A 27,095-nucleotide genomic window follows, 5' to 3' on the forward strand; every position below is an offset into this window, starting at 1 on the left:
CACTGGAGCACAATCCCGTCTTTAACTCTTTGTGTCTGCCCTCACTCAGGTGTCAGAAGAAGACAGCTTGAGTCTCATCCGGTCCCACGAGCCTTCAGACGAAGGCCGGCAGGAAGGCTATCTGTCCATGGATGGCTTCAACAACTACCTGATGTCACCTGAGTGCCATCTCTTTGATAGGGAGCATGACAACGTGTGTCAGGACATGTCCCAGCCTTTGTCGCACTATTTCATCAACTCCTCTCACAATACCTACCTCATCGAAGACCAATATAAAGGACCATCAGATGTTTCCGGCTACATCCGGGCCCTCAAGATGGGCTGCCGGTGCGTGGAGGTGGACGTGTGGGACGGTCCCGATGAAGAACCGGTGGTGTGTACCGGACATACCCTTTCCCGTCCTCTGGCTCTGCGCAGCGTGTTGGAAGCGATCGGACGTTTTGCTTTTGTTACATCCGAGTATCCCTTAATCGTGTGTCTGGAGAACCACTGCTCGATCGGACAGCAGAAAGTGATGACGCAGCAATTGGTGGAAATACTCGGGGATCAGCTCTTGACACATTGCCCAGAAGTGAGCGGGCCATACCTTCCCTCGCCGCGAGCCTTAAGGCATCGGATCCTCTTGAAAGGGAAGAGGCTGAAGCCCGGTTGGGAAGCGGAGGATGGTGAAGTCAGTGAAGAGGATGAAGGAGCTGAAATGTGTCCAAATATGAGGGTCATGATCAACGGCGGGGCAGCAATCGAAGATAGTCCAAAAGAAAAAAGAAGTATCCCTCCAACAGCGACCAACCGCTGTAACCCTCCTCATGTTCCTCACAAAAAAGTCCTCCTGCTGAAAGAGCTTTCAGACTTGGTCACTCTTTGCGAGTCGGTCCACTTTGTCGACTTCCCGACATCGACCCAAAGCCAGAAACCTTGGCAATTGTGCTCCTTTAACGAGATCCAGGCCAGTCGTCTCGCCGGCGAGAGCCCCGGTGACTTTGTCAACCATAACAAACGCTTCCTCTCCCGGGTTTACCCAAGTCCGGTTCGCATTGATTCCAGCAACATGAACCCTCAGGACATGTGGAAATGCGGTTGTCAGATTGTTTCCATGAATTTCCAAACAGCTGGACTGATGATGGACCTGAACGCAGCCTGGTTCCGGCAGAATGGAAATTGCGGTTACGTTCTGCGGCCTGCCATCATGCGGCAGGAGGTATCTTATTTCTCCGCAGATACCAGAGACACGGTGCCCGGGGTGTTGCCTCAGCTTCTCCATGTCAAGGTGTGAGGGAAGACCACAAGCTCACCACAGAATTCTTATTAGCTTATCCAATACTCATGATTATGTTCTGAAAACAGCCCATGTGCTGACCCTTCCCAGGTCATCAGCGGACAGAACCTTCCCAAGCCGAAGGGTTCTGTGGCCAAAGGGGACGTGGTGGACCCTTACGTCGTCGTGGAGATCCACGGCATCCCGGCCGACTGCGCGGAGCACCGCACCAGGACCATCACCCAGGACTGCGATAACCCGGTTTTCGACGAAAGCTTCGAGTTCCAGATCAATCTACCGGAGCTCGCCATGGTTCGCTTCGTGGTGCTGGATGACGACTTCATCGGGGATGAGTTCATAGGTCGGTTAACTAAGACAGAGTTGTTTCCGATGGACCCACCCCAATCCTCTTCCGCAGGTCAGTACACCATCCCGCTGGATTGTCTCCAACCGGGATACCGTCACGTGCCGCTTCAGTCTTTGACCGGGGAAGATCTTCCTCACTCCAAGCTCTTTGTCCACGTGGCCCTCACCAATCGTAGAGGAGGAGGCAAGCCTCACAAAAGGGGCCTGTCCGTGCGGAAAGCCCGCAGGAGACGCGACTACACGGCTCTAAGGGACTTAGAAATCCGCTCTGTTGACGATGTCTTCAAAATGGCTGCCCCTCTGTTGAGAGAGGCCACGGACTTGAGGGAAAACATGCAAGTGAGTCTTAACAACGTATTTTTCCCTTTCCATTGGCTTCTCATACAAATTTGGCATTTCTATTTCCAAACAGAATTCTGTGGCTATGTTCAGGGAGCTGTGCGGGGTGCCGGCCGTGTCCAACCTCATGCAGTGCATACTCGCTCTGGGCTCCGGAGTGAGAGGACCCGATGGATCGCCTTTATTACTCTTTGACCTTCAGAAGCACTACCCCACCCTGGAACCTCAGGGACCCCTGCCTGATGTCCTTCGTCGTGTTGTCTCCACATACGACATGGTGAGGAAGGAAAAGAGCTGACAGTAAATATGCGTATTGTTCCCTCCCTCAGATACACAACAGATCTCTGAAGTACATGGAAAGGAAGGAAACGCTAAACAAAAGCTGCAAAAGATCACCAAAAGCGCCACCGCCCATCTTCCTGTCTGCTTCACACAACAATGTGTCGACTGAGCTTCCTTTTGAGCACATATTTTGCTCCGAAAACAAACGAGTTGTCAAGATCTTACAGTCAACCGGCCCGGCTTGTTATTTAGGATAAGCTCCGCCTCACCTGTAACCTAAAGATGACGGACGCTACATGAATGGATCCTCATTTTGCTTTTTAATTCTTCCACTTGTTCACAGTCACTGGCCTTTTCCTCCTTTTCCCCTGCGGGCTTGTTTCAACTGTGGCTGACCCACATAAAGCCGACCCGACGCAGATGTGCACTTAGACGCCGCCATTTTGCTAAATATTAGAGCGATTCACAGCCGCACGAGGAAGAAAAATTGATATTATCTTATCAAGTTGTAATGAAGGCTTTGGTGCGTAGCCCTAATTTAATTCCACTTGTTTGCGTTCCTATAAGCGAGTCAAATTTGAAGCCACTTTTCATTTTCATCAGTTGAAAAAAATTACGGCGGCGCTGAATTTCATTTGCATACGTTTGACTAAATCGATTTTTGCAGCTCCGTCTTAAGCGGTATGGAGCATTTATATGTGTGTGTGTGTGTGTGTGTGTGAATGTTGATCATTAGTTTGTTAAACAGCGGGGTCACATCCCTTCAGTCTTTGCAAACCGAAGCCAAGCATTAATCAGCCAGAGGCAAGTAATGTTATTACTGTGCACTGTGGTCATTACTCTAAGTGAGTGCTTCTATTGGTCTCCTAGGATTCCTCCACAATGTAGAAGCATGACTCTAATCTGGCATGTTCATTATTTTAATTACCACAGACACTCGCAAAAGCTTTACGACTGCATTGGAAATGTGCATTAATTTGTTCTTAGTGTTTGATTTGTGCTCGTGTTTGTCCATGTAGATGGTCCAGGCCAGCAAAGCTGTGTTTGAGCTCGCTGATGGAATCCATGAAAGGATTCTGAATATAAAGAAGACTGGTGAGTGAAAATAAATAATAATCCCGATCCCCCTACCTGGCTAATGTATTTGGAAACAAATCTTTGTCGTCACTCTACAGTGCATCCCCGATACTTTTTTTTTTTACTGTATCGTATTTTCTTCCCATCACATTTTTTGTTGACTTCAGCATTTTGACTCCACACTTGTCAGCCTAGGGCCATTAAACAGCATATCATGAGTTTAAGAGTTAAAAAAAAAAAAAAAAAAAAAAAAAAAAATGGGCCAGTGGGATTCACATGCACGCCGGTTTGAATAAAGAATGCTTTGACAGAGATGAAGGTAGAGCTTGTAAATATTTCCCCACCTCTCCTTCGGTACAGGCATTTATTTGACCTGTCACCACTATAGCATATGTACATTTTCGACCAATCGGCAGCACTTCAACATGCTAGCTTGCCTGAGAATCTGCAGAGCTTGAGTTCACAAAGTACATGCAGTAAAGATGCCAATCAGGGAATCCCATGGCGACGGTCACTGGGAGGGAGCCACGGGATGTCTGGGAGCTGCAAGAGAAGAAAGCAAGACAGGGGGAGTCCAACCAGAAGATCAGATACTGTATTTGAGAAATAAACAGTTGATTAGTTCAATGATATAAACAGTTGCTATGGTGCTCACGTGTATACATTACATGGCTTTGTGTTGCCTAGCAACGCTGACATTAAGTTTCAGGCAACTTTTGGAGTATGTGGAGCAGTGTGTATGCAGAATGGCTAAATTATACTCCTCACTTTGTGCACGTGTGTGTGTGTGTGGGGGGGGGGGCGGACACACACGTGTAACATTTGGACTTCTGTTGACGGTTCACGGTTTAATGTGCGCCCCACGTTAACCCACTTCTCTGTTTCCATGGCAACTGTGGGACGGTGGCCCGGGGCGGCCAGAGGAAACCAGATGCACAGAACAATTCGGAGCACACGTACAAGACAGCGGTCACCAGTTTCGATTCATTTTTATTAGGTTCGCCCTGTGACATACAAGATCTGCGCCAAAGCAATACTTTTGTATTACACATGGTTGTATCGTAGATAAAAATGCCACTTGGTTCAATAAAGGTTGGGAAACGCTGCTCCCTGTACATCACTTGAATGGGGTTGTAATTCGGGATGATTTTACCAAAGTACTAACCTTTCAATTGGCTTTTCGTAGCCATGACGTTCCACGAGCATCTACAGAGCCTAGCGGCAAAGGAGGGCTTGAAAGGGCGCAAGGTGGGTCGAGCTGTGGAGAGCTTCACCTGGAACATCACCATCCTTAAGGTCAGAAACGCAAATATAAAACAATTCGCATTTGAGTCTTTGGGTCGGTTTGCTCACATTTGATTCATCTGGCCGACGTAGGGTCAAGCTGATCTTCTCACGCACGCCAAGGCTGAAGTTCAGGAGAACATGAAGCAGGTGCACGACGCAGCCCTGACGGGGAACCTCGCCCGGGAGGGTCAAGGAGTTACCAGAGTGCGCTCGCAATCACGGAAAAGCCAGCACGACAGCCCCACCTTGAGTTAGTTAGTGACGGGCGGGTTAGGGTCATGGGTCGTCCGTCAACTACACTACACTTGCCGCTCGCTGCCAAGGAATATTCCATTTAATGTTTGGTATTGTGAGGTCTGTCCATCTTGGTTGTAAAAACACCATTTTAGAACTTTTCTGTTGTGCAATATGTTTTTTAAGGTGAGAAGTAAAGCACACCAAAATACACCCAAGCGATATTATCAATAGTTGACTAAGCCATTTGTTCCTTTAAATTTGTTAAGGAAAATAAAAATTAATTTTTCAGGGAACTTAAATCATCTTTCCCCATTGAAATGAATGCAAATGTCATTAATCTGTTCCAGCTTTGCAAAAATACCCAAATCTTTGTAAAAATAAAAAATCGGGAAACTAGCACCTTATAGTCCTTACTTAGTGACTTAAATAGAATGTAAGTTTTTTTTTTTAACTCCATGTAATGTTATGTGGTTTGCTTAAATATAGAATGTGTTCATTCTCTTTATGTTTAGGTTGTTAGCTTAAACTGGGAAGAATGAAATTATTAAAAACTATTGACAAAAATTTTAATGAACAAATTTGCACAAATATAGTGAAGATAAGCGGTTTGGAAAATGGATGGATTTTTTTTTTTTCTTTTATCATCTAAAATGTACAACCTGAACCCATCAGTGAAAACGTCTACTGTTGCCTTTGCCTGCAAAATAGTGTACAGTATTTTAATATGATGTTTTTCTTTCCTTCTGCTGTCAAAGAGTATTTTACATAAGTGTAAACATTCCAGGTCCATCTGTGCAGTCATTGTGCACCTCCAGTCCACGAGAACCTTCCTCACAAATGGAGATGTAAATAAATTAGTTTTAAAAAGAGACATACTCATGCACGTTGTTTGTCAAATATATTACGTACGCAGTTAGACTATTTTGAAGATGACAATTGGAAATGCCAGTCAAGAAGAAGAAGGACTTTTTATTTGTAGTGAGTAATGCTGAGTGGGCAGTTGGGGGAGGAAGAAAGGAGGGAGGTGGTTGTGTGAACGGCTTTGGTTTCCACAAATAGTTCACCGCATCGCTAAAAGCTTCACATTAAAATCAATACGACATCCTATCATTTCAATAAATCAGTAGAAACCGATGAAGGTTTTTAAGCATTCAAAAAAAAAATATTTAAATCACAGTGGGATTTTGTTTTGTTAATAGGCACTGTTGTTTTTTTTTTTGGGGGGGGGGGGGGGGCGAACAATGTCCTTGACAAGGAGGCCATCATCCCTCATTCTTAACAGAGGCGTAAATGTCCTCTGAAGGGACACAGACATAACGTGGGTTGATGGTAACGAACAGAAGACGTTACAAATCAGGCTCATCACTCAAGAGGACGGACAGGCGGAGTCCTCTGTGAGATAAATTGCAGCTTAACTACAGACAGTCATTATTTGGCTACAGCAAAACACGAGTGGCATGGACAGGCGGGAGACTACGGTGGTACCTTGACTTCAAAGATGCACAATTTACAAGTTGCTTTTGAGTTGTAATGTATTAGTGTTTATTAAAAAATAAAGTCAAAAAAGCTAGTAGCAGCCTACAGTGCTGTGTTTGTGCAAGTAAAATAGACTTTTTTCTAACTATGGGTCCCAAAAACACAAGTGATGAGTCAAGAAATGCTATAACGTGCTAAAAAAAGAAGCTGAAGGTGAGGAAAGTTAAAAAAAGTGAAGGAATTCTTACTCAATGAAAGTGAAAAAATTGTGAAATTTAGGGAATACAGAATTTCTTTGGAATCTATTGTGTTATAAAATTGTTTTTATTCAATAGTGCACATGGCAATTTTTTCTTATTAAAAAAAAAATTACTCCAAAGTTAGTCAAGGTACCACTGTATTCCACATGGCAGTACTGAAGAGATAATATGGGCAAAGGCTGCCGCTCCATGTCGCAGTCTACAAGTGCAACTTGAAAAAGCCCCCTCCCTCTCTCAAAGTCCATTATGGCAACCTCACAAAGTAAAAGAGGAAGTAGAGGCGGGAGTGGTTTACTTGTTCAAAAATCACTTGGGTTGACGATGGTGAAGTCCGAGTCCTTGCTGGTGGTGGAGCCTTCGTCCGGGCTGGAGAAGCCTGAGGCGCCGACTCCCGTCAGGGGGTCGTTAAAATTCCCGGCGGCTCCTTCGGGCTCCATGCGCACCAAGCCGCGGCCTCGCCTGATGGGAGGGGTGAGGTCCGATGCGGCCCTGCCTCCGTCGGCGCCCTCGCCTTCCTGGGAGATGAGGATGTAGTCTTCCCAGTTCTTAGCTTCCGAGCCCACGGAAGACTGCACCTGTACAGGAGAGGACGGTCTGCAATTTTTATTTTAGTGAACTCAGCTGAAATGGAAATTTAGAAAAAAAAACTGAAAATGTCAGGCTTGGGGTGAATGAAAAAAAAAGTGACATTGCACAAGGTTTAATTTTGACTGGGAGTCCTTTGCCTCCATCTTGTGACATATACAGGATATTACAAATCCTCTTGGGGGGGGGGGGGGGGCATCAATTATCTACATATCGTCACTATTCACAACTATGCACATTTTTTGGACAATTTGTTTTCAACAAGGAACTGAATGGCAAAATTTACAACAGGTGTTCTTTCGAAAGCCAAATATGAACTTTTTGTGTTTAGTTGGAAATTGAATTCCTCAATTGAAGCGACTTTTTGAGATATTAGAAGTTGAGGACAATGACACGATGTCAAACAGTGAGACAAATCTGAATTATTCCAATGTGAATTTAATACCAATGCACATCATTCATTCTGTAGTGTCATCGCCAATGAACCTCGTGAGGAGTCATCGTTTGCTCCTCCTCCTCCTGGTCCTCGTCGTCCGCCATCTTGCTCCCGCCGTCTCCGTTGGGGCCTCGCCTCGGGCCGCCAAATTGCAGTTGCCGATTTCCACGGTGCGCGCCGAGATCTCCGAAAACGGTTTCCCCTGCTGAGGTGTAGTGGTTGTCGGCAATACTGATCTCCTCATTCTCCCCGGCTTCTAGCTGGCTCTGGTTGAAGCGCAGCGCCCCTTTGAGGATGTCTTTGATCTGCCAGGAAGTGAGGTAAGAAGATCTTAAAGAATGCGGTCGCTTGGGGTGTGTCGCACAAACTTTATCATCTCACCTGTTTGAGCCCCGCCAGTGAAACAAGAACCTCGTCTTCTTTTTGCAAATGTTCTTGCAAAATCACTTCCTGAATATTACCTGAGGAGAAATGCCAAAAAGAATATTCATTTATTTTTCTGAAGCAAACAGTTGCCGTGGATTCTTGGAACTTACAGATGTGGCTGTTCATCATCTTAGCACAATATTTGCTCATGGCCTCCAAGTCGTTTATCTGTCCCTGCAAGAACGAAACCTGGGCATCCAAGTCCTCTTCCTGCCACCCATAAAACCAATAAATAAAATATGAAAAGATAAACAGCAGACCTTGAGAGCGTCTCACCGTCTCCTTCCTGGACATGGTCTTGCTGTGGGAACGCGAGCGAGTGATGTGGAAAAACGACTCTTTCTTGGCGGCCAAGAGGGGCGGCGATGAGGCGCTCAAGTCGCTTCCGCCTCTGGAGAGCGGCAGGGGCGGCGAGGATGACGACTGACGCGGCCTTGCGGCGAGGTTTTCAATGCTGGGAGAGGAGCCTTGGCCTGAGAGGAAAGATGAAGAGTCATGAGTGGAGAAGAAACAACAAGCCCACCTACTGAAGTTGTCTGTCATCTCCCTCTGCTGGTCATAAACAAGCATGAGACACAAATGTTTTCGCATGCAAACACACAAGTGGTCATGCTTTTACCTTGGGTGTCGGCCTGAGTTGGGACCTGAGAAGCTCCACCTGAAACCGCATCTAACATACGATAGTCAAGCTAGTGTGCGCAAGCTAATTAGCTTCTGTTGCGTACCTTTACCGAGATAGACGGGCATGCTCTCGGACTTCAACAGGCGGTAGTGCTGCGAGTGGCCGTGGCTTTGGGTCTGAGGCGTGGCGTGGGTCGGCGGAGGCTCGGCGAGAGGGTGCGGCAAAGCGGGTGCCGAGGTCGAGGTGGGGGAGGTGGGACGCACGTCGCTGTTGATGGGTGACGCGGTGCCGGTGCCTGTCGAGATGGCCGGCGCGATGAGCTTCCTGCCAAAGTTGAGTAGACTGCTGGACACTTTGTTGATGTTCAGGGGGGCTGCTTTGGTGCTGGAACTTGAGAAGAAGGTCAAGTTAAGATCAAATATGGAGCAATTATCATCACATCAAAGCATGATGTCCATGTGAGCATCAGAGCAAGTCATATGAAAGACTTTAAGATAACACAAATGATTAGATACAACATCCATCCCGCCATTGTTTACGTGAATGAGTTGCAATAAATAATGCCCTATTTTTAGAAAATACTGATTTACACCAAGTGGCAAGAACAAACGCTTTACTGTTAAAACGAATTCTGCAAAGTCAATAAGTATTTTTCTTTTCTTGGGAGACTTAGCGATTGTGAGTGAAAACATCAAAACAATCAGATTAGCTAGGACCTTCAATCTTAAAAAAATAATAATAATAAAGCAAGAGCGGAGCTTAAATAAAAGAAAGCGTGTTGCTTTATTAAGCTTGTTTTGTGTGTTTATTCAGGTGTAAAGGTCAACCTTCCGTGTGCTCGCCAAAGACAATCGATTGGCCTCCAACTATTAAACTGATTCCAATGTTTTCATAATCATTTTTAAAAGGTCATTTTGTTCTGTATCCAGATACTTAGTGAATACAGCAAGTAAACATTTCTGTTTTATATACTCACTGGTCAAAGCATGTGAGAAGAGCAAATGTGTTTTTGTTTGTCTTGGTGTCTGTAATATTTATTCTGCTAGCTAATGAGTTTCGATTTACCGTGTCTTATTCATCAGGTCGGCGCCCCTCGTTTTGTAGTAATCCAGGTTCTGCTGGAACTGGTAGTTGACAGGTCGAGGATGGTTCTTCAACAAGCAGTGAGAGAGAGAGAGAGAGAAACATTTAGTGGAGTGAAAGCGCTTAATCCAAATCTTGCCGGGAATTTGTGTGAAAGTGGTCAATGTGCATGAATGACAACCTCGCCGAGAAATGTGAAATCAAGCTTTGAATCATCACACACGCTTGAGCATGACTTACTCTGGGATCTCGGAGGAAGAGAGCTTTCTGTAGAAGGGAATTGATGTCTCCGATTGGAGGGTAATGCATGAGGAGGCCGAGGCAAGTCTGGAAGTTGCTCGCAATCACTGAAACGCACATGACAAAATAGCTAAGCTCCAAAAAAAAAAGCATATAAAAATAAAACAACAATAATAAAAATGATTTCACTATACAAGCTAGCTTTGAGGTTTCAGTGGAGCTTACTAGCATCTCGGATGTAGAGCAGCATGGCAACAAAAACGTAATCGACGAGGTCCAGGGTGATGCTGTCGGCAAACAGAGCGTCCCAAACCACCAGGAGGTCCTGAAGTGGAAATTCACGACCGAACAGCAAACGCACCCAGCGGCTGAAGTGCACAAAAAAAAAAAAAAGGCACAATTTGTGTTTGTGTACAAAAAAAAGAGAAGATCTAAATGAAAGAACTGACATTCCGTAAATTTGTGGGGCAATTTCCAGCCGGTTGAGATGCATGTGCAGCTCCACGTCGTGCTTCTTCACCAGTTGATCCTGGATGCGGTTGACTTTGGTAACTATGGCAACAGATGGCCCAGAGTCCTGGGGCCGGGCAAAAGGGATGCTGGTAAGCATTTCTTCTTTACCCTGGAGGTATAAAGTCAGATTAGTATAGAATGAGACAGATTATATCATTGTGAATATGAAACTCACCCGCCTCACTTCTCTCTCATAGCAGGAGAACCACGGCTCGGCCGTTTCCATCAGTAGAGAGAAAAGTGCACTGTAGTGGGGGGAGAGTGTATGAGACAAAGGCTCAAATTGGTTAATAATTTTGAAAATAATAAAAATGTCCACGCCTTTATTCATACTCACTAGGCATCATGCTCAAGGTACAATGGATCCAACAAGCATTTCATCTCCTCACTGCAAAGACAAGAGACATTGATGTAACCAAATATCGACAATGCAGTCTCCACATGTAACAAGAATGTCAATGAAATCCTCAACAGGTCAAAGGTCGAGAGAACCTGGCGCTTGCTGTCTCACTGGCGTGTTGGAAGGCTTGATGGTCGCAGTGAAGCACGAACACGATGGGAGCCAGCAGTTCATGCATCCCCTGCGGACGGGATAGTATGGAGGTGTTTAAGGAGCCAGGCGGGAGAGAAAATAGGCTTCATTTGTGTTCAGTCTTCTTTTAATAGTGAGGCACGAGCTTTGTAATCCATAACGACAGGTTTAATTTAGATATTGTTAGCGGCTGCCTGGCCATGTGTCACTTCCATTTTGCAAATAAGATGCCAGTTCCTGGCGCTTGTTGCAGACAATGTTAATGACTCCATCACAAAGCCACTTGGTTACTTTTGTCCGGACACACGTGGAAAGTTTTCAGGAATCCAATTCACTTTTTTTTTTTTTCAAAAGCCTAGGAAGCCAGGACGCCGTCGTGTCAGCGGGGAGGAAGTGTTACAAAAGCCCATACCTGCTTATAAAGTAATTGTTCATTTTCTCTGGCATAGCAAAAGAGAATGTCAGTCAGCTTGGTCCGCACATCTTCATCTTGGAAGTATCGTATCTCGGGAAACCTTGAGAATAAAAAAAAAAAAAAGTGAATGAGATTGGAACAGCAGTCAAGTCAACTGGAATTGGAATGTTACATACGTTCGCAATACGTCTTGTTTTATCATCCCCTTCAGTTCTTTATCCTGGAAAAACTTGTTCCACGGGCTCTGGGCAAGAAAAACAAACAAATAGGACTCAGAATTCAGGGAAAATGGTGATGGAGTTTTAAGAAGCACAAGACAAATGGCATGGAGTCACATACACACAATAAAATTCATATTGATGAACCAGAGATGTGTTTTACTCACCCCCTCATCTTGAGACAACGGGTTATTGACCACTAAATCCTGTTGGCCGGCAGCCTTGCGAGGGTTGGTGATGTGCTGTATGCAAAAAAAATAAAAATACACAAATAAATAATATTTTTTTATTATTTATGTGATGTTGGGAAATGAATGTCTGTGTTATAAAAGGAACTAACACAGCATAAACTACTTTTAGTTTCAAATTTGTATAATATTTGAATGATTACATGGCATAATAATTACTAGACCAAGACTAGTTATAGCCCGGGTTGGTTGTCACATTACTTATACAGACACGCTAGAGGGCGCTGTTACGTGCCGTTGACAGCAAACAGTTTCCTGACATCCTGCTTATTTTTCATTTTGTGGACAAAAGATAAAACATCGAGGTGAGGAGATATTATGTTTTATGGGTCTTATGTTTTATTTTCTATGTTTGTACCGTTTTGAATTAAAAGCTTATAGGTTACAGGTCCAAACGTAATAGCTTTTGCTAGCTAGCTAAAGCCATGAATAGCTAGCATAAATTGTCTACTTGTTAGCCGTTTTTCGTTTTATCCCAAGTTTGTTTAAGCAACCATCTACCTAGACTATTACATTTTAACAACTTTCTCTAATTAATGAAATCATAAAACGTTTGACGTTTACATACGTCATTCTGGTTCAGAATAGCCCATGTTTTTTTTTGTTTTTTTTTTTAAATATAAATTGTCAACAAAGCTCTCACTGTTTCTTTAATCTTCTCATACTGGCCCCGAAGCTCCTTGGTCTTGTTGATCCACTGACTCTTATCTTCTGGAAGAGCCTCCAGATACAGCTGTAGAGAACCAGTACATATGTACAGAATGCAGCAAATGCATACAGTAATTTTGCACTTTTATAGCTCTAATAAAACAGGGACAAGTGTGGGCAGTGTTGCTCGATCCATTTGGCAGTCACCTTCCAGCATACGCTTCGAAAACGGCTGCTCCTCAGTCTACCGCTGATGCCTGCCTGCCGGATCCTGGCCAGGTAATTACTGTTGAGGAACAAGTCGTCCCATTCTTTCCTGCACAGGGAAGGCGGGGCGGGATATTTATGAAGATCTCCACCTATTATTCATCTAAAGTGGCAAACGGCAGTAAAAACCAAGAGGCCGGGCCCGGAGTTTATGGTGCGCCCACACAAGTAAACAGTGCAAATGCTCACCTGTACGAGGGGAAGGTTGACTGTGACGGAGTGGCGCTGTCAAGAGAGCCTCCTGTTGAGACAAACACACCCACAAGAGGGTAGGTAAAGGTAGTAAAAATAAAGATCCATCATGTTTTTATAGCGATAACAGCATAAAACTTCCATAAACGCAAACTTGAATTTTCTACATACTGTAACTTAAATTACACTTGAGGCAACGTGATGATTCAGAGCTGTATTCTTATTTGTCTTTAATGACGGTAATATGTCTAATTTGGCCTGCAGGTGAATACGCACTCAAGTCTGGAAGCTGTCTATCAACATTAATTACAAGAGTGGATCATTCCACGGGGACACTCCGTATGAATATTCATCAGTGCCGCAACATGCCAGCCCCTACAATTTAGTGTCACACCCCCACATACACAAAACAGCCCCTGGATGGCACAAGTCACTTATGTGACTCATTCAAAACAGTCAGCAAAAATATTCAACTTTAAGAAGAACAGTGGTAAGCGTCGTTTAAAATACTAGGAGAACAAGGGCACGTGTAAAAAAAAGTTTTATTGTGATCTCTTTCCTGAATCAAACTAAGAGATGACCTACTGCTGCGGTTCTTGTTGATATTGTTGAGCGGGTCGAAACCCGTCTCCTGCAGCTCGTCTGCCTGGAGCGGGTGGCAGGTCTCGAAGTTGGGGTGCTGCATGGCCCAATCTGTGACAAAACACGCCCAAAATCACAGTAGACCAAGCAAATCTATTCCAAGTATGAAATTCGAATTCATTTCTATTCACTGGATAATCTGTGAATGTTCAAATTTGCTCTACTTACAATCACAGTTTCAGAAGTCCCCTCAGCCAAGACTCAGAAGAAGAGGACGTGTCTGCAGAGGGAAAAACAATCACGCTATCAGTGCAAGGTAACAAAATAAATGCAGCAAACGTAGTTTAATTTGAGAAAATGAAAGAGAACAATTGACAACAATGACATCTTAAAAACACCAGTTTGAAAATAATAGCCCAACTATTACACTCCAAAGGATTATAACAAAGATTCATTTTTGTCATTCCTTAGGTTATGACGAAAGAAAACAAACAATTACACTCTCAATTTAGTTTTTTTCTTTAACCACGGAGACTTTAATTAGAATTTTAACTGTAAGGCGAGCCCAGAAGCGAATACATTTTAATTACTGCCGCAAACTGTCGGGTCTCTTATTTTACGGTTTGTTATGTGCTAATATCTTGCAGAGCTTCATTGGAAGATGACACAACGATAAGGGATGTTTTTTGCACCACTACAGTTTTATCAACATGGCCCACGTATAGTTTGGCGATTCTGTTATGATCCTAAAAGGTGAGTTCAAAATATCAGCAAAACAATCATATTTGTTTTCGACAATGATATCACACAATGATACAGAAATCGCAACGCAATTAATTCTAATCCCGAAAGCGGGGAGAGAAAAAAAACCCAACTCTCGAGCAACTCTCGTCTTAGTAGCTCAGAGAACTTTCTCAGAAAACAAAGGCAATCTAGGTTAACCAATTCTGCCTCCAGTCTTTATCCGGTTTGGGATTATTGCGCATTTATGAAAACGAAATCTTAATACAGCGGCCGACAGAATAGCGGGCCTCCTCTTTCCATTTATTAATTGTGGAAATAAGACGACAAAGGAATCTGTTAAACCTATTAACCATGTGAATGGGAGCGCCGCGACATAAATCAGCTCCACGCGTCATCCAAATAGAAATCATCGTATGCATAATGTATGTGCTTTCTTTGGAAACATCTTCAAACGCTGGGAATCAGTTGCATTGCAAACTTATATTCTGCCCTTTACAGAAATCCAGCACTCGTGCCAAAAATAAAATCTCAAAAAGTTATTCTGACACGCCATGCGTCCCTACAGGCCTCACACACCCAAAGCGTTGTCCCATCCTTCCAAAAATAAGAATCATTTTTGAACTTGTGTTCTGAGGAAATGACTTGATAGAACTCGCTTCTTGGCAGCCTGAGTAAGACAAAAATGATTCTAAGAAATCATCTTCTGTTATTTTCCTGAAGGCATTGATTAACGTGCTTTTATACCTGCGGCTGCCGCAGCTAGACATTTCGAAATTGAAATCGCAGAATCACATCGAGATGAACATTTGCAACCCTCGACCAACTTTGATGGTTGCTATAAATCCCTCTCGACTTGAGAGCAACACTAAGCTTGTGTTTCCGCTTGATTACAGCCGCGGCATCACAATCTTTAGCGTCATGAGAATGTTTGAGAACAGGCAATCAGCTGATGGTTCAGGGGTTTCACTTCAGTACATTGCAAATTCAAAAGCACTCCTTCTTCCAAGTGGGGTGTTGTTGTTTTTTTTTTTACAAGTAGGCAGCCCACAAAACAGACACAGTGTTCAGTTTCGATTACATGATAAAGCACAAGGGAACGCTTGTTCTGAAAAGTTTGCTCTGAGCTCCTCGGACCTCAAAGGTGCCATATTAATCAACACTATTGAATGTTTCGCTGAAGGGAGAGCAGAATTTCTGCAGACAAAAATCTTTTAGGCCTAGTTTCAGAAAAATCACCATCAAACAAACTCAACTGATGCTGAACATTTGAAAATAAACTGATGATTTTTTTTCTCCTCCCTCAATGTGAATATTAGCAAAGAGCAAAAAAAAAGCATGGCAGGCAGCCCAGCTAAACAAACTCACATGCCTCTCTTTCCTTCAATACGTAGCTTAGAGCCCGTGCATGCAGGAGCTCTCGGCCGGTCACGTGCTCCAAAAGCAACCAGGAACAAGTGCCTGGCCTTAAGCCTGGTAAGTATCACAAACTTGCCCAATCCATACGGATTCAATTACAAAATATGTGACTGAAGAAGCAGGAACACATGCATCACTCATTTAGCATCAAATTTGACCTTTTTAGCTGCTCAGGAATCAGACATTCTGTCATTAGTCACCTACAGCAATGACCAAAGTAGGCCAGACTAAACCACCGGTGTTAAACACACTGAAATTGTATTTTTCACATCAGTCGACCCATTGGAAATGATCTGATGTTATATAATTGCTCCAAAGATTAGTTAAATACAACAAATAATGGCTCTTTGTTCAGTGACAGGCAGAATAATTCAATGCTACAGGCAATCCATCTGTATTCAATATATTGCATTGAATTTGTATTCCATTTATGTGACTTTTTCTGTTTAGTTTGCTGGCCTGCAGTGATAGCACTTGCACGAATTCTAGGCCTGCTGCAACACACCTGATTTAAATGATCAATATTTTTTCAAGTTTCTACAGAGCTAGCTACTGATCCCGATTATTGTGTTGCAGCAGTAACTAACAAATTCGCAACTGCGAATTGCATAAATGTCTGCAATGCATATGGATGAATCACTTTCTATGGCTCGACACGAATCCGAAGGTAGGCCGATCAAAAATATGCATGGACACATTTGAGGCCAAGACAAAACATCATCATACATGGTTATTATGAATGAAATGTTTAACATAGATGATGTCAACATTGATGGCACATTCAGACAAACATGAAGGCAGAATCAAACGCCGAACCACAACCAGTATGCATCAATTTACGCTGCAAAATTAATATGCGCATCTTACTTGGACATGATAAGAAATGTACTCAATATATGTCACGAAATGAGATGAAGCATAAAAGCAACTACATAGTACGCTATGTGATGTTAGCTCAGCTATTAGCACGGCCCGTAGTTACTTCCGCCACACACGGCTAGCTAACTCACCACCGTCAAGTTGCGACAAAATATTTTCCAATCGCATCAAAATACTCACTCAAGTATTAAAAGGCGAATGCTCGCCCGTACACGACCATGTCCCTGACTGTGATCTGTTCACAGAGGAGCCAGATTTGGGCTGTTTGGAAGAGATGAAGCCTTGTAAACAGTCGCGAGGAAGTCAGGATGTGCAGGAGACCAGCTGACTAGTCACGTGGCCAGGTTGCTGACACTGGCGGCTGCAGGTAAGGAAAAAACACTTTCAAGTCATTTTTTATGATTTCTTTTTGTATCATTTAGAAAATAGACACAGCCAACATCATCCCGATGGGACTAAAATATCGAAATGAACATAAAGACTAAAATACATCATACTGACCAGAGATACAAATGATTAAGTCATGTACTTAACTACTCAACAATATTATGAAGTTTTGATTTATGCAGTGAGGCATAATGAGTTATGACAAATACTTTCTTCACGAGGCTTTAAGCAAACACTCCATAAATCTAATGCTGGGGAAGGGGAAGGTTATGAAAAGAAACACATTTGTGTGTGGATGAATGAATGCCATCATCACCTTTACCGACGCTGCATTTCACAAGTGCCATTATTGTTATTATTGCTGATATTATTGACGGTGACACCTCGCCGGCCCCGATGACAGTATCACCATGGAAACGTCTACGCTTTAATTCTACCCTAATCAAATGAAGCTTCAATATTGAAACTTAACCCTTTCAATGCCATATGCCAGCAATAACATGACTTTCAGGAGGAGACAGTATTGCACAAAATCCGAGGAATATATTTCAAGACAGAATGAGACACAGATAGATCATATAGATAATTGTTGCTGGGATGAGTTCAGTGTATTATTATTGATTTATTCAAACTGTTTATTTATTGAGTCCATCAGTAACGATCAGCTCCAAATGCAAAAACCTCACTGATGCGTCTATCGGCATTGCTAAAGTATGATATTACTAAATGTTTTACAGAAGATATAAACTTTCATTTGTAACAGGGAAAAACCTACAAAAAAAAATGGAGTGACATTTTACGCATGGTTTTAACAAATGTTGTAGAAATACGCATTACATGATAGCAGACGGACACACAATTCTGGTCAGAATATTTTTAAAACGCTACATGACAGCTACAGTAGTTTGTATCCGAGTCCCCAGTCAATGTTTTTTTTTTTCTTTTGATATCCAAAATGTGAATGAAATGACAAACAGTTTCATGGATGTCTTACGTCACAAGAGGAAAACAGCTCGTGTTGTAAACAACTGAATTGGATCTCATATAGACTCCAAAGCTTCTTATGGCTTAAATATGTTTGAGTTCAATGCAAGTCTCATCTTCTTCTTTCATTTTGGGAATGGTTTGTGTGCTAATATCCAACCCGTTCAAAGAAATCATGTTCACGGTGTCATTTAGTCTGTTCTGCTCGTTCATTTCTTCAGTTTCAGCCTTGACTTCCTGTTCCTGCTCAGTTCTTTTGAGTGTGGTGGTTCTGTCCGTCCAGCCCTGCTGGCTCTCTTGTTTGTATTTGAGGATCTGACTGCAGCATTGATGCTGTTCCCGCTGTTGACCCGATATGAGGTCATGGCTGTTGAAGAAGCCACGGATCATGTGTTTGGGCAGGTCCAGTTGAGCTGACAAGGTGTGGACCGCCTCCTCGTCTGGGTTAAGGCCCACATCTTGGATGAAGCTCTGCAAAATCCCCAAGGCTTCACGGGGGACATGTTGGACCTCACCTCTAGGATCAGCTTCGGCACAACTCCCGAACCCGTCACCATCTTCATCCTTCAAATTGGGGAACGCAACTTGAAGCTTTTCCTTGATCGTCGCTTCCTTTATGCTTTCTCCACCTTCATCTCCTTCACTTAATGGACTTTCGGCATGATCCACTTTCATTGGATAGTTCCAGTCCATACCAAAACTGTCTCCTCCTCCTCCTCCTCCCTCAACAAAGTCCTCGTCATTGCTATGACTGTGGCCTTGCATACCGACTCTCAAAAGTCCCCAGTTGCCCCCGGTCTCCATCTCAGCGGGTGATGCGGTGCGCGGTTGCCGTGGAGACAAATGAGGTCCTGCTTGTGGATGCAAGGGTTGGTGAGGTTGCAGATGGTGTTGCTGAGACAGGAGAGGGTTGCGTTGATACTAGGAGAGGAAGAAAGGATCAGGATTGTTTTTAGGTTTAACCTTGCTTGAAGTCCACGCTGTGATTACATCTAATTATAAAACAGCGCCTACGTGTTTTTGCCACCTTACCATTACATTTTCATTGCCGAGTAGAGCTCGTCTCTCGGTGCAATTCTGCGCAGGGGCGTTTAGGCTTTCCTGTTCGTATATTGCATCTCTTTCCGTCTGGGGCAGGCTCAAGAAACGACGAATGGTGCTCAAGTTATCCCACAGGGTTCGGTTCTCCGGACTGGGATCTTCCTTCCAACGAAGTAGCTCGCACAGCCAGCCCTGTGGAACAGACCCAACATATACCGTTTCCAGTGAATCAGCTCCATAAAATGACTTTCCGAAGCACGCGCAGGCTGAAAGAAATTCACAAATTCTATAGCGCAGTTGTGACACACAAAAAACATGGCTGCTGCCCAACACCAGCATACAATGCTATCCAGATGCACAGAGGAAGATATGACAGAAAAGATCCGCCTGCCAAATAGCCGGTTAATACACGGAGAGAAAGAGAGAAAGGGTGAGGTCAATAGAAGTATTAATAGCATAAAAGAGAAGAGAAAAAGAACCTAAGGGGTGTCGGACCCCCCGCTTTTGCCACCATGCCTGCTGAATGACCTCTATGCATCTTGATGACAGAGGACAATAACGCTGGAGGAGAGAGGAAAAAGGAAGGAGAGAATATTCCTTTCATTCCGCGGCGCGAAATTATCCTCTAAACAAAAGCAATAACAAGCTTATGGGGCTGCCATAAAATAGGAGAACAATAAACATTCATGCTTGTGTGTGTGTGTGTTTCAGTAGAGCGCATATATGAACGTAAATAAGCAGAATGTGCGACTATTAAAGTGATTATTTTCAATACAATAGCAATCAGACGCGCTAATGATAGTTTTCTATACAGTACTGAGGCCGCCTTGGTGTCATCGTGGTCTTTCAAATAATATTCATACCTGACTCTTGGATGCGGCCACCTTGGCGAACAAAGCCTGAGACACCTTAGCTCGTCTCATTTCGTGCTGAATCTCTTCATAGATGGAGGAGCTGACGTTGAGAACGCAACGGTCTGTTGTGACCGGGGACAGTCTGGCCTGCAGGGAGAAACAAAAAAAGGTTGCGCAACTCTTCTCTAATTGCCCATTTTGATGCATTTGGAAATTGTGTGCGCCTTCTTCGACTTCATTTTTGGTCACAGAAAATAGCTTGAGTAAGTTTGATTCAAGGCCAATTTGTATGTGCGCTGTTCACTGATTTGAAAAAGCACTTGTTCGAAGTATAATTGGCGGTTGCCATGGCGAGAGAGCCGGGGAGTGGGCAGCCTCAACCGAATCAGGCTAAGTGAGCATTAGAAAGCGATGATCATCTGGATCAAGGTCTTGTCTTGAGTGGATGTTAGCAGACTGTAAGTTAGATTTATTTATTTATTTTTTTTGTCATTTGATTCTATTCATGGTGAGATTTGGTGCAGGCAAGAATCAGAATAGTAATGTATGCGCATTGCAGTGGCACACATAAATAAAAATAATAAGCCCAGAGTAGAGCAATTTTTGTGCAAAGCATTGGCATAATTACTGTGCATCTATTTCTGAGTTCTTTCAATTGTGAGACCTGAGTGCATCTCGGGGGGGTGTTGTTGCAGCCGGGTGTGAATCCAGTCAGGATTCGCTCTCTCTCCTCCTGGTAGAAGCGATCTCGTTCTACCTCGGGCAGCTGCAGGAAGCCGTGCATGGCCCGAAGGTTGACCAGGAGGGATTGCGAGGCAGTTTTCGGGTCCTCCTCCTTTCGTAGAATCTCTGAGAGTAGGCCCTGGTCAATAATAAATCAGGTTTTGTTCATTTGTGTAAAAATGCCACATTTCAAGTTTTGCATTGGCGTGAAGAGAAAAGCTCTCCATTTTCATCTCGGCCTTAGTATTTCAAAGCCGCGCGTGGTTGTGAGCCAGCTGCATGCCCGCATTATTCTATATGCGTAAGCCGTCAAACCCCATGCGCACATTCGAGGGATTTGGTTCCTGAAAAATAAGTTGGGAGGAAACCGACTTCCAAGTCGTATCATCCTCTGATTGAGCCTTCAACCTCTCCCTCGCTAACAGAGTGGAGCCTAAAGATGACAAACGATCCCTCCGCTTCTCCGTGGCATCTTGGAATAATGCCAACTTGTACGGACGACACTTGGGAGCCCTGGAGCTGGCATTCGGGAAATACGGGCACGGATAATAGCTTGCTCTGCTTATTGTGATGAAAATGATAATGATGATAATAATATTAACGAGCCTCCTTTGAGCCCCATTTCTCTGCGAGTGCCGCTGAATGTAAAGTGGCCTCAGCTAATGTGGCATTTTAATATTAGAGGCGATGTGAGATTTGGCAATGAAGAGGGGTAGAGGAAAAAAAGATTAAAAAAAAAAAAAAAAAAAGACTGATTGACAATTAAAAGGTCAAATGAATAGAAACACTTTGGCGAGTGAAAAAGAAGAAGAGGTGGAGAAGGAGAAAGGATTTCTCCAAGGGCTTGTGATTAGGTAGCCAGCAGCTGCTTCAGTGTTGGCACCAGATTTTTGCTGCAGAGAGCTGGCACAACCATGCTCACATATGCAAATAGAGGAGAGGGGGGGCATTGCGGCAAAGGCCACGCCAAAATGCTAGCCAAGTGCTACAGTTCAACTCTGACAGGACAGGACAGTGAAAATGACAAGGTAGCTTTAAAAAAGTACCATTGTTTATTATTAGCAAACTTTAGTTGTTGTTGTTGTTGTTGTGAGACAATGACATCATCCAAAGTCACATACCTGGGTCCTGTTGAAAGCCACTCGAGCAAAGACGGCTTGAGAAATTGCCGCTCTTTTCATTTCCTCCCGGACGTTGTGGTAGATGTCATTGGGCACGTCCACCGACGTCTGCTGCTGAGGCGGCCCGGCTGGAGGAGATCCGTCCGGGCCGCACTGGGGCTGCTGCGGGCCTAGGGGATCGGGCGCCTTGGGGAAGACCTTGGCAGGAGCCCTCCCTGCAGACGTGTGGTTGAGATACTGTTGTGAGGCCGGCGAGAGGCCCTGTCCTGCTAGCATGAGGCGTACGGCGTATTGCTGGTTGAGAAGTTGAGTCATGACTTGCTGCTGGGGTCTGCTGAGAGTCTGGTTTAGCAAGCCGGAGTTGCAAATGGTGTGAGGGGCCGCCCCAGCCACCATGTTGGCCACTCCGCCATGGAGGTAAAGAAGGCTGGAGCTCTGATCGGACGCGCTGCCGTTGATGGGCTGCTGAGTGCTAGGAATATGGGACGACTTGTCTGGCAAACTGTCCATCTCTGGTGAAGAAAGGATAGATACTATGAATCGATTCCCTCATGACCCGTTCATTGAGTTTTCCGTTGCTTTCAAAATGGCGTCCACGTTGTACACGACTAGTGCAGAGTGACTTACTGTTGCATTTGGTCGTCTTGAAGTGTTTATACCATCGTCCAAACTCCTGACATTTAGCCGTCGAGACGTTGGCGTAGTAGGTGCAATTGACTATCGACGAGATCATACTCTGAAAGGGTCAAAGGGCAATAGACATATTGAATATTAATGAACTGATATCTGTTATATTGAAGAAGAAAAAAAGAGTATTTTGCATTCCAGCATGGAATCAGAGGTCATGTGAGACATCTCTCTTTCTTTCAGTCTCTCGGTTTTTTCTCTCGCTCTATCTCACACCACGTTTTCCCACAAGAGCATCCTGCGCAATCTTTACATCTGATTACACCTTTCATCTTCTCATATTTATTTTAATCTGTGTCTTGCAATCAGGCAGGGTGGGGGGAGTTGAAGAGAGCGAGAGGGAGGGAGGACTTCGCTCATTTTAGATCTTATCAGCTGAGATGGAAAGAATATAAGGAAGATCGGAGATAGTGAGCAAATTTTCTTATCTCACTTGTCCTAACCCTAAAGGAAATAAACGATTAAGTTGATAATGACGGCTATCCGTCGTTGTGTTTGCAGTCGGGCAATGTTATGGTAAAAAAAAAAAAAAAAAACGGGGATGGTTGGGCTCAGTCAGAGATAGTCATCTCACTCCCTCGTACGTTATCTGGCTTCACATCTGGACTTCCTGTCTAACTATTGGCCCACACACTCTGTTTGTGTATGTGTGTGTGTGTCCGACCTGAGACAGAGGACACTCCTTGGCCAATGAACTCTGATTCATGTCCTTGAGAAGTTCCTTCAATGAGTTCCGAACTGTAGAGTGCGTCCACTGCTCTGCTGGCAGGTCTTCCAGTCTGGGCCAGCTAGACAAGGAACATCATTTATGTGTGTTGATATAAGCAAATAGTAAAAGCTGGACCCGGAGTTTGACATACCATTGCAGTTGTATTTTAAGGGTGATAACATGGTGGACATCTTGGAGCATCTCAGCCACTGTGGCATCTGGAGCATCTGTCACACTCGAAAGAGGCAGCGGGTTCCACCTGCCCACTTGGATCAAACCTGACACACAAACATGGCCGACTATGTAATAGTGGACGTGTGTGGGTGTACATTTGTACCTTCTTGTATCTTATTTGTCTACATCTTGATCTCGAGTCTGATGTACGGAGGGCCAAAAGTGCCAAGAATTAAATAAATAAATAAATCCACTGACATGTTTAATTAAAAATGTAATTAAATAATTAAATGTTGCATTTATTAATAATGGGATTAAATAAATTAATGTGCTATGAAATATGTCAATTATTTATTTTTTGAAATAAATTAAACATTTAATTAATAACACATCTATTTAATTATTTAATGGCCACATTTATAATATATTTAGAAAATACTTGAAGATTGCTCCTACTTTCTGCTTCTTACTTTTTGCTTGCAAGTCACCAACAGTCCCCACTGCAAAAAATATTTTTTTATTGCAATCATAATTAGTATTACCAGTATAATCCCCCTTGTTTTTTTTTTCTTCACTTTAAGCAAATGGTCGCCCCCCTCAGTCTAATTTCTAATGTTTAAATAAGGACGCTATCTTGGGATACAGATTTGAAATTCATGTAAGATCTAAGATCCAAATTTGTACCTTTGGCCTGAGCAGCAGAGCTGTGTGAATAGCCCAATGTGAGCAGGGCCATTTCAATGAGCTGGTTGAAAAGCAGGTCTCTCTTGATCAGAACAAATTCGGCATGGTCTTCTTTCCTCTCGCCCTCCGCTGGACTTTCCATGTGCTCCACCACACAGAAGACGGGCAGCAAGCTTCCTGACATGGCAGGAGAGAATAGAATGCAATTGGAATTCAAGTCATCCTTTATTTGAGAAAATGCTGAATAGTAAAAAACTGATTATGGTTCAAAAATATCATTCCAACCACTCCTCTTGGCAATTTTACCTCTTGGTTGATGAGAGTTCTTGTGCTGATGCTTCCCCGCTGTAGTTTTCTGGACCAGATAAGGATTTGTAGTCCCAGGACTGGCTTGCCTGCTCCTCTCTTGCACTGTGGATCCAACTCCATGTTGCTCCAGACGGGCCATCTTGGCAGGAGGGGGCCTTGGGTCTGCATTGAGATCGGCGCCCTCTGGTTTCTTGGCTCCATGACACAGCGGGTCCATCTGTGGAGTCACGCTTCATAGACAAAGTCGTTTGGAGTGAGTAGACCAAGACTTTTGATTGAGCCTGAGCTGCATTGTATTGATGGTCCCTATGGATGCATTCCATTAGGCATTAAAATGCATCGCTTCGGTTCATATCCATTAATAATGCAATTTTCCACAACAAACCAGCTTTCGCACAAGCCACGGCAATTCTACAGCACGCTCAAAATGAATGCGCTCTTCGCCCCACGTTCCATATGTTATTCTTCAAAGTTTAGTCGGAACCGACCAGTTAAAATCGCGACACTGGCAAGAAAAGAACCCCCCAATATTAGGAGAATCGCGTTTCTTAAACGTCGAGGCACTGAGCGAGCGTCCAAGTAGTTTTAGCGTACCTCCAAACACCCTCCTCATTGCTCCGTTCATCCACTCGGCTCCTCGCCGTGGCGCGATGAGAATCTGCAGGCGATGAGAATCAGCTTCCGTGCCGAGAACAATACGCGATAGACGCTCAGGCTGCAGTCTCTTATCTTATTTATAGGCGTGCGCACACGGCCAGTTGTTTTGCTGGTTTCTCCTCCAAAGACCACAGTGCATGCTCGCCGGGAGGGAGGGAGAGAGAGAGGAAAAGGGGGAGGGGGAGAAAGAGAGAGAGAGGGAGAGGGAGAGACGCACACACCAGCTGCATTAACATATGGTGTAATAATGAATTCACTAGCGCGCCCCATAAATGTATTAAATGTGACAATTGCGCATAAATCTATTTATTAAATCCTACAGCATGCTGTGCACGCTCGTCCATATTATTGGCTTTAGGGTATTGGAGCTCTCCATGGTAACAAAGTGGATGAGAAACAAAGGTTGACTGTCATTAACTTGCTGACATGGTCATGTTGTTGATAAAGCAGACTTTTTTAAATTTATTTATTGCTTCATGTTACCAGCAGTAGCAGTCATTGATTACATTATGAAAGTCAAAGTCTGCTTTATTGTCAAGACACACAAAGAGATCGAAATTACGTTTCCCACCATCCCACGGTGACTAGACACAGTACACAACACATACAAGCAAATAGCACAAAGAGTAAAAACGAATAGACAGGAGCGATGAATAAGTAATAAGCAAATAACCCAAATATATAAGCAATAAATAAATAAATACGAGGAGGAAAATGGAGCAAGCGTGCATACAGCAGACAGCCAGAATATAGCGCAAAAGAACAGGACGTTATGCAGCCGAGGGGGGAGAGAATTCAGGATCCTGACAACTTGAAGTATGAAGCTGTTGGCGAGTCTGGTGGTGCGGGAGCGCAGGCATCTGTACCTGCAGAGGGCAGAAGATCAAACGAAGAGTGATCGGGGTGACTCGCATCACACAATCGCGGTCGCCTTGCGGGTGAAACGGGAGGAGTAAATGTCCCTCAGGGAGGGGAGTGAAGCCCCGATGATCTTACTAGCAGTGTTCACTATGCGCTGCAGGGCCTTCATGTTGTATTCAGTGCAGCCACCACCCCACACAGCGATACAATTGGAGAGGTGCCCAGTGAGGTGCCTCAATGGTGCCACGGTAGAATGTGGTCAAGATGGCAGGAGGAGCACTTGCTCGCCTGAGTTTCTGCAGAAAGTACAGGCAGCGTTGGTGGTCCAAGAGAGATCCTCACTGATGTGCACCCCCAGGAATCTGGTGCTGCTCACTCTCTCCACCACGGCACCCGTCGAGACAGTTTATTATTGGCAGTATTGATGGTGTACTTAGTTGTATTTCACTATAGTACTATATTCTTAGTAAAAAAAATAAATAAATGTCATGGTTGACAAAATATCCCTGTTTATATGTAGCCCTTCTTCCCTCCATCGTCTTGCCATTTTATTACCGTCTTGATATGTTGTCAATGAGGCTGGCACACTAAATGATAATTAAGGCCATTACACGCTCACTGAGCCTGTTACCAGCGCATGGCACCGAACGCAGAACACCTCATCCCGGGAGACACCGAACTATTCACACAGTCGTGTATCGCTCTAAATTAGGTTAGAGTTTCATTGCATTGGCTAATAATGCGATGCGCCGATGTAGTCACGATATACACGGTGTGCCCAGTGAGGTGATTTAATGAAAATCAGTGATAGAATCGTGTCAATCTGGTCTCGTCAAACCACATCAACTTTACGGTCCAGTTTTTATCTTCTCTGACAGTTTCTGCGATCCAGTCAGCTTCTGCGTATACGTCACAAGTAAGACAATTTCTCCAAGAGACATTCGTTTTGTATGGCCGCAAACGCATCCATCAAAGGCATTTCATATAGCGGTCCTCAAATGACAAACTCAGTGGTTTATAGCTCAGGTGAAGCATCATTGCTGTCTGTTTTAATTGCATTCAATGACACCTTTTGGATTTTCTCTTTGTGCTTGGTTGGCCTTACACAACCTCACCCCCCGGCCGGCGCTTGACTCATACCACTTTACATGGATCTTGTACTGCAAGTGTTTGTGCAATTTTGAGCCTGAAGTCTGCTTGGACTTATTTAAGGTGATTGATGAATCACAGCCTTGAAGTGCACAGTGACTCAGCCGTAAGAAATGATTTGATAACAGTG

The 27,095-nt window shown here is 44.0% G+C and overlaps 4 protein-coding genes across 14 annotated transcripts in view; 2 read left to right on the forward strand and 2 right to left on the reverse strand.

Annotated features, from left to right (window-relative positions):
- Positions 1-5,718, forward strand: part of LOC147040816 (inactive phospholipase C-like protein 2) — a 23,112-nt gene extending 17,394 nt beyond the window's left edge. For 3 of the 5 annotated variants that reach the window (XM_085900478.1, XM_085900480.1, XM_085900477.1), the window contains 6 exons: positions 50-1,267; positions 1,367-1,960; positions 2,034-2,237; positions 3,262-3,337; positions 4,506-4,615; positions 4,697-5,718. In XM_085900478.1, the coding sequence (XP_085756604.1) occupies positions 50-1,267; positions 1,367-1,960; positions 2,034-2,237; positions 3,262-3,337; positions 4,506-4,615; positions 4,697-4,861 (2,367 nt within the window). In that variant the 3' untranslated portion in view covers positions 4,862-5,718. Of the gene's footprint in view, positions 1-49; positions 1,268-1,366; positions 1,961-2,033; positions 2,238-3,261; positions 4,317-4,505; positions 4,616-4,696 lie in introns of all 5 variants that reach the window. The other 2 variants (XM_085900479.1, XR_015062878.1) reach the window with 2 other exon arrangements.
- tbc1d5 (TBC1 domain family, member 5) lies at positions 5,312-16,974 on the reverse strand. 7 transcript variants are annotated; one of them, XM_085900486.1, is made up of 23 exons: positions 16,806-16,974; positions 13,815-13,866; positions 13,590-13,697; positions 13,002-13,053; positions 12,753-12,861; positions 12,541-12,630; positions 11,817-11,891; positions 11,608-11,675; positions 11,429-11,531; positions 10,977-11,065; positions 10,822-10,872; positions 10,660-10,729; positions 10,421-10,593; positions 10,197-10,339; positions 9,972-10,078; positions 9,714-9,799; positions 8,758-9,038; positions 8,646-8,684; positions 8,303-8,499; positions 8,137-8,236; positions 7,982-8,061; positions 7,651-7,905; positions 5,312-7,154 (listed from the first exon to the last, which is right to left on the reverse strand). In XM_085900486.1, exons 3-23 carry the CDS (start codon positions 13,687-13,689, stop codon positions 6,879-6,881), a joined length of 2,544 nt encoding a protein of 847 aa, XP_085756612.1. In that variant the 5' UTR covers positions 13,690-13,697; positions 13,815-13,866; positions 16,806-16,974; the 3' UTR covers positions 5,312-6,878. The 7 variants fall into 7 exon arrangements, with proteins under 7 accessions (XP_085756612.1, XP_085756611.1, XP_085756609.1 ...); XM_085900485.1 differs by having other exon boundaries at positions 8,646-8,696; XM_085900483.1 differs by having other exon boundaries at positions 8,646-8,696; positions 8,752-9,038.
- kcnh8 (potassium voltage-gated channel, subfamily H (eag-related), member 8) overlaps positions 12,117-27,095 on the forward strand; it is a 34,835-nt gene continuing 19,856 nt past the window's right edge. Inside the window, exons 1-7 of the mRNA XM_085900481.1 lie at positions 12,117-12,202; positions 12,697-13,081; positions 13,269-13,902; positions 14,234-14,339; positions 15,722-15,803; positions 16,323-16,413; positions 16,871-16,992. The gene's annotated coding sequence lies outside the window, so the exon portion shown is untranslated. The remainder of the gene's footprint in view (positions 12,203-12,696; positions 13,082-13,268; positions 13,903-14,233; positions 14,340-15,721; positions 15,804-16,322; positions 16,414-16,870; positions 16,993-27,095) is intronic.
- satb1a (SATB homeobox 1a) lies at positions 17,673-24,932 on the reverse strand. Its single transcript, XM_085900497.1, has 12 exons — positions 24,893-24,932; positions 24,296-24,528; positions 23,990-24,166; positions 23,776-23,805; positions 23,283-23,409; positions 23,087-23,210; positions 22,363-22,471; positions 21,736-22,247; positions 20,556-20,753; positions 19,901-20,038; positions 19,029-19,229; positions 17,673-18,917 (listed from the first exon to the last, which is right to left on the reverse strand). Exons 2-12 carry the CDS (start codon positions 24,513-24,515, stop codon positions 18,081-18,083), a joined length of 2,673 nt encoding a protein of 890 aa, XP_085756623.1. The 5' UTR covers positions 24,516-24,528; positions 24,893-24,932; the 3' UTR covers positions 17,673-18,080.

The sequence above is a fragment of the Syngnathus leptorhynchus genome, chromosome 20 (assembly GCF_054491065.1).
Source record: "Syngnathus leptorhynchus isolate UIUO chromosome 20, UIUO_Slep, whole genome shotgun sequence".
Taxonomy (NCBI): domain Eukaryota; kingdom Metazoa; phylum Chordata; class Actinopteri; order Syngnathiformes; family Syngnathidae; genus Syngnathus; species Syngnathus leptorhynchus.